At 43.8% G+C, this 15,245-nt stretch overlaps 1 protein-coding gene across 1 annotated transcript in view; it reads right to left on the bottom strand.

Moving 5' to 3' along the window:
* The window catches only part of loxhd1b (lipoxygenase homology PLAT domains 1b), a 388,496-nt gene that overhangs the window by 70,057 nt on the left and 303,194 nt on the right, over positions 1-15,245 (bottom strand). Inside the window, exons 38-40 of the mRNA XM_059989781.1 lie at positions 12,519-12,727; positions 7,171-7,356; positions 5,705-5,832 (exon numbers count right to left, since the gene is read on the bottom strand). Of these exons, the coding sequence (XP_059845764.1) occupies positions 5,705-5,832; positions 7,171-7,356; positions 12,519-12,727 (523 nt within the window). The remainder of the gene's footprint in view (positions 1-5,704; positions 5,833-7,170; positions 7,357-12,518; positions 12,728-15,245) is intronic.

Here is a 15,245-nt window from a genome sequence, read left to right as displayed (position 1 = left end):
ACTCTCGGAGACGGGAGGCGAACGATAGGCTTTTATTAGCAGCAAAATGGAGTACAGCATCTCGGAGACTGAGGAGGGGAGCAATGCCTCCAATCGCCTTTATACAGGGGTCTGTGGGTCAGCAGAGGGGTGTGTCCAGACAGGTATACATAGTTTACCACAGGCATGTCATCAAAAACCTTGGCAAACTTCTCTAGATGTGTGATGGAAAGTGTGCTGACTGGCCACATTACAGGAACAGCAATGTTTTTGACAGAAAATCCTTCAAAAGGTAGTTGATTCAGCCCAGTACATCATGAATAAAACCCTCCCAACCATTGAGCACATCTACATGAAACATTACTGTAGAATAGCAGCATCCATCATCAAAAATCCTCACCACCCAGGCCATGCTCTTTTCTCACTGCTGCCATCAGGTAGAAGGTACAGGAGTCTCAGGACTTGCACCACCAGGTTCAAGAATAGTTACTACCCCACAATCATCAGGCTCTTGAACAAAAGGGGTAATTATTGTATTCAATTTCTGGTGCTCCCACAACTGATGGTCTCACTTTAAGGACTCTTTATTTTGCTATTTCATGCTGTGGAGGCCAAGTGCTTATGTATATTTAAGGCAGAGGTTGATAGATTCTTGATTTGTCAGGACATGAAGGGATGTTGAGAAGAAAATTGGAACAGCCAAGATGAAATATTCCATTCCTATATCTAATGGTCATTATTTAGTGCTATTTATATTTGCATTTGCATAGTCCGTTGGTCATTGATCCTGTTTATAGTAACTGTTCTATAGTTTTGCTAAGAATGGCCGCAGGAAAAAGAATCTCAGAGTTGAATGTGGTGACATGTATGTACTCTGATAATAAATTTAGAACCATAGAACATTACAGCACAGAAACAGGCCTTTTGACCCTTCTTGGCTGTTCTGAACCATTTTTCTGCCTAGTCCCACTGACCTGTACCTGGGCCATAGGGTAGTTAAGAAAGTTTATGGGGTGTTAGCTTTCATAAGTCGAGGGATAGAGTTTAAGAGATGCGATGTAATGATGCAGCTCTATAAAACTCTAGTTAGGTCGCACTTGGAGTACTGTGTCCAGTTCTGGTCACCTCACTATAGGAAGGATGTGGAAGCATTGGAAAGGGAACAGAGGAGATTTACCAGGATGCTGCCTGGTCTAGAGAGTATGGATTCTGATCAGAGATTAAGGGAGCTAGGGTTTTACTCTTTGGAGAGAAGGAGGATGAGAGGAGACATGATAGAGGTGTACAAGATATTAAGAGGAATTGACAGAGTGGACATCCAGCGCCTCTTCCCCAGGGCACCACTGCTCAGTACAAGAGGACATGGCTTTAAAGTAAGGGGAGGGAAGTTCAAGGGGGATATTAGAGGAAGGTTTTTCACTCAGAGAGTGGTTGGTGTGTGGAATGCACTGCCTGAGTCAGTGGTGGAGGCAGATACACTAGTGAAGTTTAAGAGACTACTAGACAGGTATATGGAGGAATTTAAGGTGGGGGTTATAAGGGGGTTATCCTAAGTTCGATGTTCAAATCCCTCTAAACCCCTCTCATCCATATACCTGTCCAAGTTTTCCTTAAATGTCAAAAGTGAGCCCGCATTCACCACTTCATCTGGCAGCTCATTCCACACTCCCACCACTCTCTGTGTGAAGAAGCCCCCCCCCCAATGTTCCCTTTAAACTTTTCCCCCTTCACCCTTAACCCATGACCTCTGGTTTTTTTCTCCCCTAGCCTCAGTGGAAAAAGCCTGCTTGCATTCACTCTATCTATACCCATCATAATTTTATACACCTCTATCAAATCACCCCTCATTCTCCTATGCTCCGGGGAATAAAGTCCTAACCTATTCAACCTTTCTCTGTAACTTAGTTTCTCAAGTCCCGGCAACATCCTTGTAAACCTTCTCTGCACTCTTTCAACCTTACTAATATCCTTCCAGTAATTTGGTGACCAAAACTGCACATAATACTCCAAATTCAGCCTCACCAATGTCTTACACAACCTCACTATAACATTCCAACTCTTATACTCAATACTTTGATTTATAAAGGCCAAAGTACCAAAAGCACTCTTTACGACCCTATCTATCTGTGACACCACTTTTAGGGAATTATGTATCTGTACTCCCAGATCCCTCTGTTCTACAGCACTCCTCAGTGTCCTACCATTTACCTTATATGTTCTACCTTGGTTTGACCTTCCAAAGTGCAATACCTCACACTTCTCTGCATTAAACTCCATCTGCCATTTTTCAGCCATTCCTCCAACTGGTCCAAATCCCTCTGCAAGCTTTGAAAACCTTCCTCACTGTCCACTAAACCTCCAAACGTTGTATCATCAGCAAATTTGCGGATCCAAATTGCCACATTATCATCCAGATCATTGATATAGATGACAAGTAACAATGAACCCAGCACTGATCCCTGTGGCACACCACTAGTCACAGGCCTCCACTCAGAGTAGCAATCCTCCACTACCACTCTCTGGCTTCTTCCATTGAGCCAATGTCTAAACCAATTTACTACCTCTCCATGTATACCTAGCGACTGAATCTTCCTAACTAACCTCCCATGAGGGCCTTACTGAAGTCCATGTATACAACATCCACTACCTTCCCTTCATCCACTTTTCCTGGTAACTTCCTCAAAAAACTCTAACAGATTGGTTAAACATGACCTACCATGTACAAAGCCATGCTGACTTTTTCTAATAAGGCCCTGTTTATCCAAATACTTGTAGATCCTATCTGTTAGTATTCCTTCCAATAATTTACCTACTACCGATGTCAAATTTACCAGCCTATAATTTCCCGGCTTACCTTTTGAGCCTTTTTTAAACAACGGAGCTACATGAGCTATCCTCCAATCCTCCGGCACCTGACCCGTGGATATCAACATTTTAAATATTTCTGTCAGGGCCCCTGCAATTTCAACACTAATCTCCTTCAAGGTCCGAGGGAATACCCTGTCAGGTCCTGGGGATTTACCTACTCTAATTTGCATCAAGACATCAAGCACCTCCTCCTCTTTAATCTATAGAAGTTCCATGACCTCCCTACTTGTTAGCCTTGTTCCCATTGACTCCATTCCAGTTACCTTAGTAAATACAGATGCAAAAAAAACATTTAACGTCTCTCCCATTTCTTTTGGTTCCATACATAGCCAACCACTCTGATCTTCAAGAGGACCAATTTTCTCCCTTACTATCCTTTTGTTTTTAACATACCTGTAGAACCTCTTAGGATTATCCTTCACCCTGACTGCCAAAGCAAACTCATGTCTTCTTTTAGCCCTCTTGATTTCTTTCTTAAGTATTTTCTTGCTCTTTTTATACTCCTCAAACATCTTATTTCCTCCCTGTTGCCTATACATGTTATACATCCCCCTCTTCTTCTTTATCAGGGTTCCAATATCCCTTGAGAACCAAGGTTCCTTATTCTTATTCATTTTGTCTTTAACCCTGACATACAAACTCTGCACTCTCAAAATTTCTCCTTTGAAGGCCTCCCACTTACCAATCACATCTTTGCCAAAGAGCAACCTGTCCCAATCTATGCATTTTAGATCCTTTCTCATTTCTTCAAATTTGGCCTTTTTCCAGTTCAGAACTTCAACCCAAGGACCAGATCTATCTTTGTCCATGATCAAGTTGAAACTAATGACGTTATGATCACTGGAACCAAAGCGTTCCCCTACACACACTTCCGTCACCTGCCCTAACTCATTTCCTAATAGGAGATCTAATATTGCATCCTCCCTAGTTGGTACATCTATATATTGATTGAGAAAACTTTTCCTGAACACATTTTACAAACTCTAACCCACCTAGACCTTTAACAGTATGGCAGTCCCAATCAATGTGTGGAAAATTAAAATCCCCCACAATCACAACTTTCTGTCTCCTGCAGTTGTCTGTTATCTCTCTCTGCAGATTTGCTCCTCCAATTCTCGCTGACTATTGGGTGGTCTATAATACAACCCTATTAATGTGCTCATACCTTTCCTGTTTCTCAGCTCCACACATATGGCCTCAGTAGACAAGCCCTCTAATCTGTCCTGCCGAAGCACTGCTGTAATATTTTCCCTGACTAGCAAAGCTACCCCCCTCCCTTCATCCCTCTGCCTCTATCACTTCTGAAACATCAGAACCCTGGAACATTGAGCTGCCAGTCCTGCCCCTCCTGTAGCCAAGTTTCAGTAATGGCTTTGATGTCATAATTCCATGTGTCAATCCAGGCCCTCAGCTCATCTGCCTTTCCCACAATACTCCTCGCATTGAAATATACACACCTCAGAAGATTATTACCACCACACACAAACTTAATATTTGTGACTTTGCATGAACTACTAACATCATTTATTTTTACCCCTGTTCCACTATCTACTCTGGTACTCTGGTACCCATCCCCCTGCAAATCTAGTTTAAATCCTCCTCAATAACACTAGCAAACCTCCCTGCAAGTATATTGGTCCCCTTGTAGTTCAGGTGTAACCCGTCTCTCTTGTACAGGTCCCACCTGCCCCAGAAGTCGTCCCAATGATCTAGAAATCTGAAACCCTGCCCCCTACACCAGTTTCTCAGCCACGTGTTCATCTGCCAGAGCATCCTACTATTACCCTTACTGGCACATGGCACAGGTAGCAATCCCTCAAGGTTCTCTTTTTCAACTTCCTACCAAACTCTCTATAATCACTCTTCAGGACCTCCTGACTCTTTCTACCTATGTCATTGGTACCACGACATCTGGCTGATCATCCTCCCATCTCAGAATGCTGTGCACTCGATCAGAGACATCCCTGACCCTGGCACCTGGGAAGCAACAAACCATCCGGGAGTCTCTGTCATGACCACAGAATCTCCTGTCTGTATCCCTGACTATGGAGTCCCCTATCACTATCACTCTCCTCTTCTTCCTCCCTCCCTTCTGCACTGCAGAACCAGACTCAGTGCCAGAGATCCGGCTGCCACAGCTTGTCCCAGGTAAGCCATCCCTCCCCAACAGTATCCAAATCAGTATACTTCTTTGGAAGGGAATGGCCACAGGGGAACCCTGCACAACCTGCCCTTTCCCCTTCCCTTGCCTGATGTTACTTTGAACTTTTTGAAGTTTGATAAATAGAGCAACAAAACCCAGAAAACAGTAGTGTACAGTTCATGGGTCCATTATTCAGAAATCTGATGGCGGTGCGGAAGAAGCTGATACTGAAGTGTTGAGTGTGTGTCTTCAGGCTCCTGTACCTCCTTCCTGATGGCAGCAATGAGAAGAGAGGAAGTCCTGGGTGATGGATGCTACCTTTTACAGGCTTCATCTTTTGAAGATGTTCTCGATGGTATGGATGCTTGTGCCCATGACGGACGTAACCATAAGAAATTCTGCAGAGCACACAACATGCTGGAGGAACTCAGGAGGTCAGGCAGCATCTACAGAAGGGAATAAACAGCTGATGTTTCAGGACAAGACCCTTGAGAAATGGCAGAAATTATTTTCTTGGTAACAGCCCCCGGAAGGCTGTGTTCACTAGGATTCTTGTTCTTCTCAGTTGATGATTGTGACCACAGTAAAGTGGCAGTTACAATATACCAAGTGATGAGTTGTATAGGTGTGCTCCAACAATGGCAATATGGACTGTAAAGTGAGTTGAAACCACGGCTGATGTGAAGCACTAGACTTCTGAAAGTTTGAACTCACCTGTCACCATTCTTCTCAAGGAGCATCTCCTCCGTTGTCCCGTTGGCCCCAAAGACTGACATGTAAATGTTGGCATCAGTTCCTGCACTTGGAGTGTCACCAGTGACAACAGTTACTTCATAAGGCACCTGGTCAACAATTACATTTACTGTAAACTCTTTGTAGCATAATGAAGCATTCCACCTACCCTGAGCTTAGACTGCTTGTCCCACTCCCATCAGGGGAGAGGCTACGTAGCATCCTCACTGCAACCACCAGACTCAAAAACAGCTACTTTCTCTAAGCAGTAAGACTGATCAACACCTCCACCCATTAACTCTACCCACTATTTCCTGTTACCTTACGTGCAGCCTGGTGTCACTTTATGGACAATCATTCTATGTATATAAGCTATCTTATGTATTTATTGTATTTTTTATTATTGTGGTCTTTATCTTTTTTTTGTGCCGTACTAGATCAGAGTAACAATTATTTTGTTCTCCTCTACAGTTGTGTACTGGCAATGACATAAAATACTCTTGAATCTTGACAAATACCAAATAGAACCAGTGAATTTTGCCATTATCATTTGTTTCCCTTCTGTATGCTCTATCTGCATTATTCCTATTTGGAGTCCATATCATAGAGTCATAGAGCATTTCAGCACAGAAACAGGCCCTTTGGCCCATCTAGTCCATGCCAAACTATTAATCTGCTTAGCTTCATTGAATTGCACCAAGCCATAGCCCTCCCATCCATGTTCACTTCCAAACTTCTCTGAAATGTTAAGAACAAAGACGCATCCACCACTTCTGCTGGCAGTCTATCCACATTCGCACCACCCTTGGAGTGAAAAAGTTCCTTCTCAGCTTTCCCTAAAATATTTCCTCTAGATACTTCACCTTTTATTAGAAACCTATGACCTCTAGTTCTAATCTCACCCACCTCAGTGGAAAATGTCTACTTACGTGTACCCGATCTATAACCCTCATAATTTTGTATACCTGTCAAATCTCCCCTCATTCTCACAAACAAGAGAAGATCTGAAGATGTTGGAAATCCGAGCAACACCCACAAAATGCTGGAGGCACTCAGCAGGCCAGGCAGCATCTATGGAAAAAAGTACAGTCAAGGTTTCAGGCCGAGACCCTTCAGCAGAACCCTCATTCACCTACACTCCAGGAAGTAAAGTCCTAATCTACTTAACCTTTCCCTATAACTCAGGTGCTCAAATATCAGCACATTCTTGTAAATTTTCTCTGCGCTCCTTCAATCTTATTGACATCTTTCCCGTAGGTAGGACCAGAACTGCATACAGTACTCCAAAATAGGCCTCACCAGTGTCTTATACAACTTCAGCATAACAACCCGTCTTCTGTACTCAGTCCGTTTATTTATGAAGCCCAATGTACCTGCATAGTCTATCTGATAGAGGCTGAGCATGTAAATCTGAGACAAGTCCTGAGAAGATGCACAACAACCCTTACCTTCTGGCCAACTTGGATAGTTTCTGCATCAAGAATGCTGAAGACCCTCGCTGTCAGCCCATCCCCTCGGTCCCTGGCCAGCCAGCACTTGCACTGAAAGATGTACATGATGCCTTTGGTGGGCACGGTGATCTCCATTTCATCCACTAGCCAGCAGCTCTCTGGGGTCGCGCCATCGTGACCCAGCTGTTTGGTCAGACAGAGAAAGGGCACGATAAATGCATGGCTGAGGGATTGGAGCAGGGGGCAGGGATTCAGATTTCTGGATCACTGGGACCTCTTTTGGGGCAGGTGTGACCTGTAAAAAAAGGATGGGTTGCACTTGAATCCCAGGGGGACCAATATCTGATGCACCATCAATAACTCTCCGAGACGTGAGGCAAGATATTGGCTCTTATTGACTGGAAGAAAGAACAAGCAGCAATTGACCACCATACTACATCCTGGAGACTGAGGGCAGGGCAGGGCTCAGGCCTCAATCACCTTTATACCGGGGTCTGTGGGAGGAGCCACGGTCAGTGGGAGGAGTCACAGGAGCAGTCAGCGGGGGCGGGGGGGGCATATCCAGACAGGTATATGTAGTTCACCACAATATCCTGGCGGGGAGTTTTGCTAAGGCTACTAGGAAGAGTTTAAACCAGAATTGCTGGGGGACGGGAACTGAACTGAAGAGACTGGGGAAGAGGAAGTTGGCTCACAAATAGAGAAAGTTTGGAGACGGTGAAAAAGGGAGGATAGGGAGGTGATAGAGAAGGGATGCACTGAGACATGATGGTTTGAGATGTGTCTATTTTAAAGCGAGGAGTATTATGAATAAAGCAGATGAGCTTAGAGCTTGGATCAGCACTTGGAGCTATGATGATGTGGCCATTACAGAGATTTGGATGGTTCAGGGGCAGGAATGGCTACTTCAAGTGCCAGGCTTTAGATGTTTCAGAAAGGATAGGGAGGGAGGCAAAAGAGGTGGGGGCGTGACACTGTTGATCAGAGATAGTGTCACGGCTGTAGAAAAGGAGGAAGTCATGAAGGGATTGTCTGCAGAGTCTCTGTGGGTGGAAGTTAGGAACAGGAAGGGGTCAATAACTCTACTGGGTGTTTTTTTTTATATATAGACCACCCAATAGCAACAGGGACATCGAGGAGCAGATAGGGAGACAGATTCTGCTAATGTGTAATAATAACAGGGTTGTGGTGGGAGATTTGATTTTCCCAAATATTGATTGGCATGCTCCTGGAGTGAGGGTTTTAGATGGGGTGGTGTTTGTTAGGTGTGTTTAGGAAGGTTCCTCTTGTAGATAAGTCTACAAGAGGAGAGGCTGTACTTGATCTGATATTGGGAAATGAACTTGGTCAGGTGTCAGGTCTCTCAGTGGGAGAGCATTTTGGAGATAGTGATCATAATGCTATTTCCTGTACCATCGCACTGGAGAGGGATAGGAACAAACAAGTTAGGGAAATGTTTAATTGGAGTAAGGGGAGATATGAGGCTATCAGGCAGGAACTTCGAAGCATAAATTGGAAACAGATGTTCTCAGGGAAACATATGGAAGAAATGTGGCAAATGTTCAGGGGATATTTGCATGGGGTTCTGCATAGGAACGTTCCAATGAGACAGGGAAAGGATGGTAGGGTACAGGAACCATGGTGTACAAAGGCTGTTGTAAATCTAGTCAAGAATAAAAGAAGAGCTTATGAAAGGTTCAAAAACTAGGTAGTGATAGAGATCTAGAAGATTATAAGGCTAACAGGAAGGAACAGAAGAATGAAATTAGGAGAGCCAGAATGGTCCATGAGAAGGTCTTGGCAGACAGAATCAAGGGAAAACCTTAAGGCATTCTACAAGTATGTGAAGAGCAAGAGGATAAGGCGTGAGAAAATAGGACCTATCAAGTGTGACAAAGGGAAGTGTGTATGGAACCAAAGGAAATAGCAGAGGTACTTAATGAATACTTTGCTTCAGTATTCACTACGGAAAAGAATCTTGGTGATTGTGGGGATAACTTGCAGCAGACTGAAAAGCTTGAGCATGTAGCTATTAAGGAAGAGGATGTACTGGAGCTTTTGGAAAGCATCAAGTTAGATAAGTCACTGGGACTGGATGGGATGTACCCCAGGCTAGTGTGGGAGGCAAGGGAGGAGATTGCTGAGCCTCTGGTTTTGATCTTTGCATCAACAAATGGGACAGGAGAGGTTCTGGAGGACTGGAGGTTGTGGATGTAGTTTCCTTATTCAAGAAAGGGAGTAGAGATAGCTCAGGAAATTATAGACCAGTGAGTCTTATCTCAGTGGTTGGTAAGATGATGGAGAAGATCCTGAGAGGCAGGATTTATGAACATTTGGAGAGGTATAATATAATTAGGAATAGTCAGCATAGCTTTGCAAAAGCCAGGCCGTATGTTATGAGCATGATTGAATTTTTTGAGGATGTGACTAAACACATTGATGAAGATAGAGCCGTAGATGTAGTTTATATGGATTTCAGCAAGGCATTTGATAAGGTACCCCATGCAAGGCTTATTGAGAAAGTAATGAGGCATGGGATCCAAGGGGACATTGCTTTGTTGATCCAGAACTGGCTTGCTCACAGAAGGCAAAAAGTGGTTGTAGATGGGTCATATTCTGCATGGCAGTTGGTGACCAGTGGTGTGTCTCAGGGATCTGTTCTGGGACTTCTACTCTTTGTGATCTTTATAAATGACCTGGATGAGGAAGTGGAGGGATGGGTTAGTAAGTTTGCTGATGACACAAAGGTTGGGGGTGTTGTGGACAGTGTGGAGGGCTGTCAGAGATTACAATGGGAGATTGATAGGATGTAAAACTGGGCAGAGAAGTGGCCAATGCAATTCAGGTAAGTGTGAAGTGGTTCATTTTGATAGATCAAATATGATGGCAGAATATAGCATTAATGGTAGGACTCTTGGCAGTGTGGAGGGTCAGAGGGATCTTGAGGTTTGAGTCCACAGGACACTCAAAGCTGCTGTGCAGGTTGACTCTATGGTTAAGAAGGCACACGGTGCATTGGCCTTCATCAATCGTGGGATTGGGTTTAAGAGCCAGGAGGTAATGTTGCAGCTATACATGTCCCTGGTCAGACCCCACTGCTCAGTTCTGGTCGCCTCACTACAGGAAAGACATGGAAACCATAGAAAGGGTGCAGAGGAGATTTAGAAGGATGTTGCCTGGATTGGGGAGCACGCCTTATGAAAACAGGTTGAGTGAACTCAGCCTTTTCTCCTTGGAGTGATGGAGGATGAGAGGTGACCTGATAGAGGTGCACAAGATAATGAAAGGCATTGATCATGTGGATAGTCAGAGGCTTTTTCCCAGGGCTGAAATGGCTAGCGTGACAGGGCATAGTTTAAAGGTGCTTAGAAGTAGGTACAGAGGAGATATCAGGGGTAGGTTTTTTTTTAAAAAACACAGAGAGTGGTGAATGTGTGGAATGGGCTGCTTGCAGCGGTGGTGAAGGTGGAACAATAGGGTAAGAGACTTCTGAATAGTTACATGGAGCTCAGAAAAATAGAGGGCTATGGATAAGCCTAGGTAGTTCTAAGGTAAGGACATGTTCTGCACAGCTTTGTGGGCCCAAGGGCCTGTATTCCTCTGTAGGTTTTCTATGTTTCTGTGATAAAGTTTGCATTAACATGGCTCCAGGACAATATGCACACACCACCAATCTACAGGGTATTACACTCAGGGACTTGGGCTAGATTATTTTTTTAGATTTTTTTGTAACTGCATGTTTTTCTGCTGTTACAATTATACATGTTCTATGTGCTGTGTACTGTGTGTGACTGGTGGTACTTGGTTTTGCACTCTGGCCCCAGAGGAACACTGTTTCATTTGGCTGTATTCATGGGTATGGTTGAATGAAAATTAAACTTGAACATCCACAACTTCCGCATATCTCAGAGTGATTTGGAAGTACAGGTAATGGTAAAATGTAGGAAAGATAACAGGCAGAATTGGACCATGCAAGAATTCATGAATGACATTGACCAAGCACTGGGACACAATCTGGGTTGTTTCTGAAATAAAACAAAGAACTGTAAATACTTAGCAGGTATAGCAGTATCTGTGGAGTTAACATTTACCAGTCATAGAATAGCTCATCTTTCAGGTGTTATGAAGTCCTTTGTTCCCTCCTGTTAGGGTTTAAGTTCAAGTTCAGTTTCAGTTTCTTGCAGATGACGCAAAGCTGGGTGGCAGTGTAAAATATGAGGAGGATGTTAGGAGAATTCAGGGTGACTTGGACAGGTTGGGTGAGTGGGCAGATGCATGGCAGATGCAGTTTAATGTGGATAAATGATAGATTATCCATTTTGGTGGCAAGAACAGGAAGGCAGATTACTATCTGAATGATGTCAAGTTAGGAAAAGGGGAAGTACAACGAGATCTCGGTGTCCTTGTTCATCAGTCACCGAAAGTAAGCATGCAGGTACAGCAGGCAGTGAAGAAAGCTAATGGCATGTTGGCCTTCATAACAAGGGGAGTTGAGAATAGGAGCAAAGGGGTCCTCCTGCAGTTGTACAAGGCCCTGGTGAGACCACACCTGGAGTATCGTGTGCAGTTTTGGTCTCCAAATTTGAGGAAGGACATTCTTGCTATTGAGGGAGAACAGCAAAGGTTCACAAGATTAATTCCCGGGATGGCGGGACTGTCATAGGTTGAAAGATTGGAGCGACTAGGCTTGTATACACTGGAATTTAGAAGGATGAGAGGGGATCTGATTGAAACATATAAGATTATTAAGGGATTCGACACGCTAGAGGCAGGAAACATGTTCCTGATGTTGGGGGAGTCCAGAACCAGAAGACACAGTTTAAGAATAAGGGGTAGGCCATTTAGAATGGAGTTGAGGAAAACTTTTTTCACCCAGAGAATTATGGATCTGTGGAATGCTCTGCCTCAGAAGGCAGTGGAGGCCAATTCTCTGGATGTTTTCAAGAAAGAGTTAGATAGTGCTCTTAAAGATAGCGGAGTCAAGGGATATGGGGAGAAGGCAGGAACAGGGTACTTGTGGATTGTGGATGATCAGCCATGATCACAGTGAATGGCGGTGCTGTCTTGAAGGGCCGAATGGTCTACTCCTGCACCTAGTGTCTGTTGTCTATTGTCATTCAACTGTACTCATGTTTCACCAACAAGCAAACCTGCGGACCAAGGTGCCCCAAACAGTCCATATAACTCACACACGCAACAGATAAGTGATATTCAACTGGTTTTGCCATATAGGCGGATATTGATCAGCTGTTGTTACTGTACAGATGAACATTGTTCAGCCTGTATTACTGTACAGGTGAAGAATGTTCACTTCCCACAGGGTAGAAATCACTGACAAAGCTCACCTCAATTTTCTTGATGTCTCCAACATCCAAACCCATCATTTGGAACTTTTCCACTGACCCGGGCTTAAATCCATTCCTGCCTTCAGGAAGTTGGAGCCACATCCGAGCGGTGTGAACCTTCTGTGGCCCCATGATGATGATGTAAGCTCGGCTGGTGGTACCTGCATCTCGTTCCGGGCCAGTGGTGATGGAGATTTGGTAGGGGATGGCTGTGGACAAGTGGCAAAAGGATGTGTTTACCGTGTGTTTTGAACACCAGCTATAAACTCTCATCAACAGGACTCAAGATTGTTTAATGTCAGGGAGAATAAAATAATTGTTACTCCTAGTCTGATGCAGCACAAAAAGTAACACAATAAAACACAATCATAATTAAAAAACACAAATAATATAAATATCAAATGACAAAGTCTGCAGATGCTGGAAATCCAAGTAATGCACACCAAATGCTGGAGGAACTCAGCAGGCCAGGTTGCTTCAATGCAAGAGAGTACAGCCAATGTTTCGGGCCAAGACCGTTCAGCAGGATAGACATATAAATATGTAAGAAGACACCAGTGACCCTACAGTAATGTTTTGCAGACAACTCACAAAATTACTAGGTACTCTAGTAGATATGCTTCTTCTGAACTACGATTGCTGCAGTCTGCCGCATGTAATTCCCTTTTAAGGATGTACTTTTGAGCCCACTAAAGGATCTAGCACTTCTGCAATCTTTTGGGGGATTCGGCAAACCAGACCCTGAGAGTGCACATAGAGCTGGGGTGGCCATCGCTGGAGGTGTGATGGCAGAACACAAACCCATGGTCGGCTCCATTATCCAGAGCCAATTAAAGCTTGCAGCAAGATTAAAATTGTTGAGGCTGAGAACAGAAAATGAACAGCATTTCAAATTTCAAAGTGAATTCAACCATATTGTGATCACTGTTCCCTAAGGGTTCCTTAACCTTAAGCTCTCTTATTACCTCCAGATCATTGCACAACACCCAATCCAGTGCAGCCAATCCCCTAGTTGGCTCAACAACAAGCTGTCCACCTCCAACAATCACCATCACTGTCCACTTCCACCAGTCAGACTGTTTTCCCGTACTTCTCCTACCATCTCCATTTCTGTTCATCAGTCTAAGTGTTTTCCTGTAAACCCCCTACCATCTCCATCCCAATCCATTACTACCATTGAGAGTGCTTTACCATCCATCTCCATCCTTATCCTCACATGGAGGTTTAATAGAGCTGTTCGGGAGGGTTTAAACTAATTTGGCAGGGGGATGGTAACTGGAGTGATTGGGCTGAGGAAAGGGAAAACAGAAATAAATCAAAGGTAGCGTGCAACAGAGATGATAGAAAGGACAGGCAGGAGATTAGGCATAATCACAGCTGGTGGGTTGATTTACAACAGAAAACAACAAATACTGGACTGCATCTATAGGGAGAAGCGCTGTCGATGTTTCAGGCTGAGACTCTTCGTCAGGTCTTGGCCCAAAACGTCGACAGCGCTTCTCCCTATAGATGCTACCTGGCCTGCTGTGTTCCACCAGCATTTTGTGTGTGTTGCTGTTTGAATTACCAGCATTCACAGATTTCGTCGCTTAAAAAATACTGGACTGAAAGTGTTATATTTGAATGCATGCAGCATATGAAATAAAATGGACGATCTTGAAATTCAGCTACAGATTGGCAAGTATGACATTGTGGCCATCTCTGAAACTTGGCTAAGGGATGGCTACAGGGATATATTATGTATTGGAAAGATAGTTTAGTAGGCAGGGGGGTGGTGTGGCCCTGTTTATAAGAAATAATATTAAATCATTAGAAAGGGATGACATAGGATCGGAAGGTGTAGAGTCTCAACAGGTGAAGTTAAGAAATGCAAGGGTAAAAGGACCCTAATAGCAGTTGAATGACAGCAGCTGAGATGTGGATTCCAAATTACAGAAGGAGACTGAAAAGGCGTGTCATTGTAATCGTTGGGGATTTTAACATGAAAGTGGAAAACCAGGCTAGTACTGGACCTCAAGAGAGGGAATTTGGAGGACGTCTAAGGCATAGCTTTTTAAAACAGCCTGTTGTTGAGCGGCTGTGCTGGATTGGGTGTTGTGCAATGACCGGAGGTGATAAGAGAGCTTAAGGTTAAGGAACCTTAGGGAACAGTGATTAAAATATGATCGAGTTCACTTTGAAGTTTGAAAAGGAGAAACTAAATTCCAATCTGTTATTTCAGTGGAATAAAGGAAATTACAATGGCATGAGAGGGGAACTGGCGAAAGTTGACTGGAAAGGACACGAACAGGAAGGACAGCAGAGCAGCAATGGCTGGAGTTTCTGTGAAAAATAAGGGAAGTGCAAGACATGTATATTCCAAATAAGAAGTAAAAGAGAGTTGAGGGCAGATATATGACCGATAGAAAATGACGCTGGAGATATTGTAATGAGATGCGCAGAGATGGCAGAGGAACTAAATGCATATTTTGCATCAGTCTTCACAATGGAAGACAACTGCAATATACCGAACATTCAAGAGTGTCAGGGAAGTGAAGTTTGTGCAGTGAAAATTATGACTAAGAAGGTGCTCAGGAAGCTTAATGGTCTGAGGATGGATAAATCTCCTGGACCTGATGGAATGCACCCTTGGGTTCTGAAGGAAGTAGCTGGAGAGATTGTGGAGGCATTAACGATGATCTTCCATGAATCAATAGATTCTGGCATTGTACTGTATGACTGAAAAAT

Source organism: Hypanus sabinus, chromosome 14 (genome assembly GCF_030144855.1).
Source record: "Hypanus sabinus isolate sHypSab1 chromosome 14, sHypSab1.hap1, whole genome shotgun sequence".
NCBI classification, from domain to species: domain Eukaryota; kingdom Metazoa; phylum Chordata; class Chondrichthyes; order Myliobatiformes; family Dasyatidae; genus Hypanus; species Hypanus sabinus.
The sequence above is the reverse complement of the archived record's forward strand: the minus strand, read 5'-3'. Positions and strand labels throughout refer to the sequence as shown.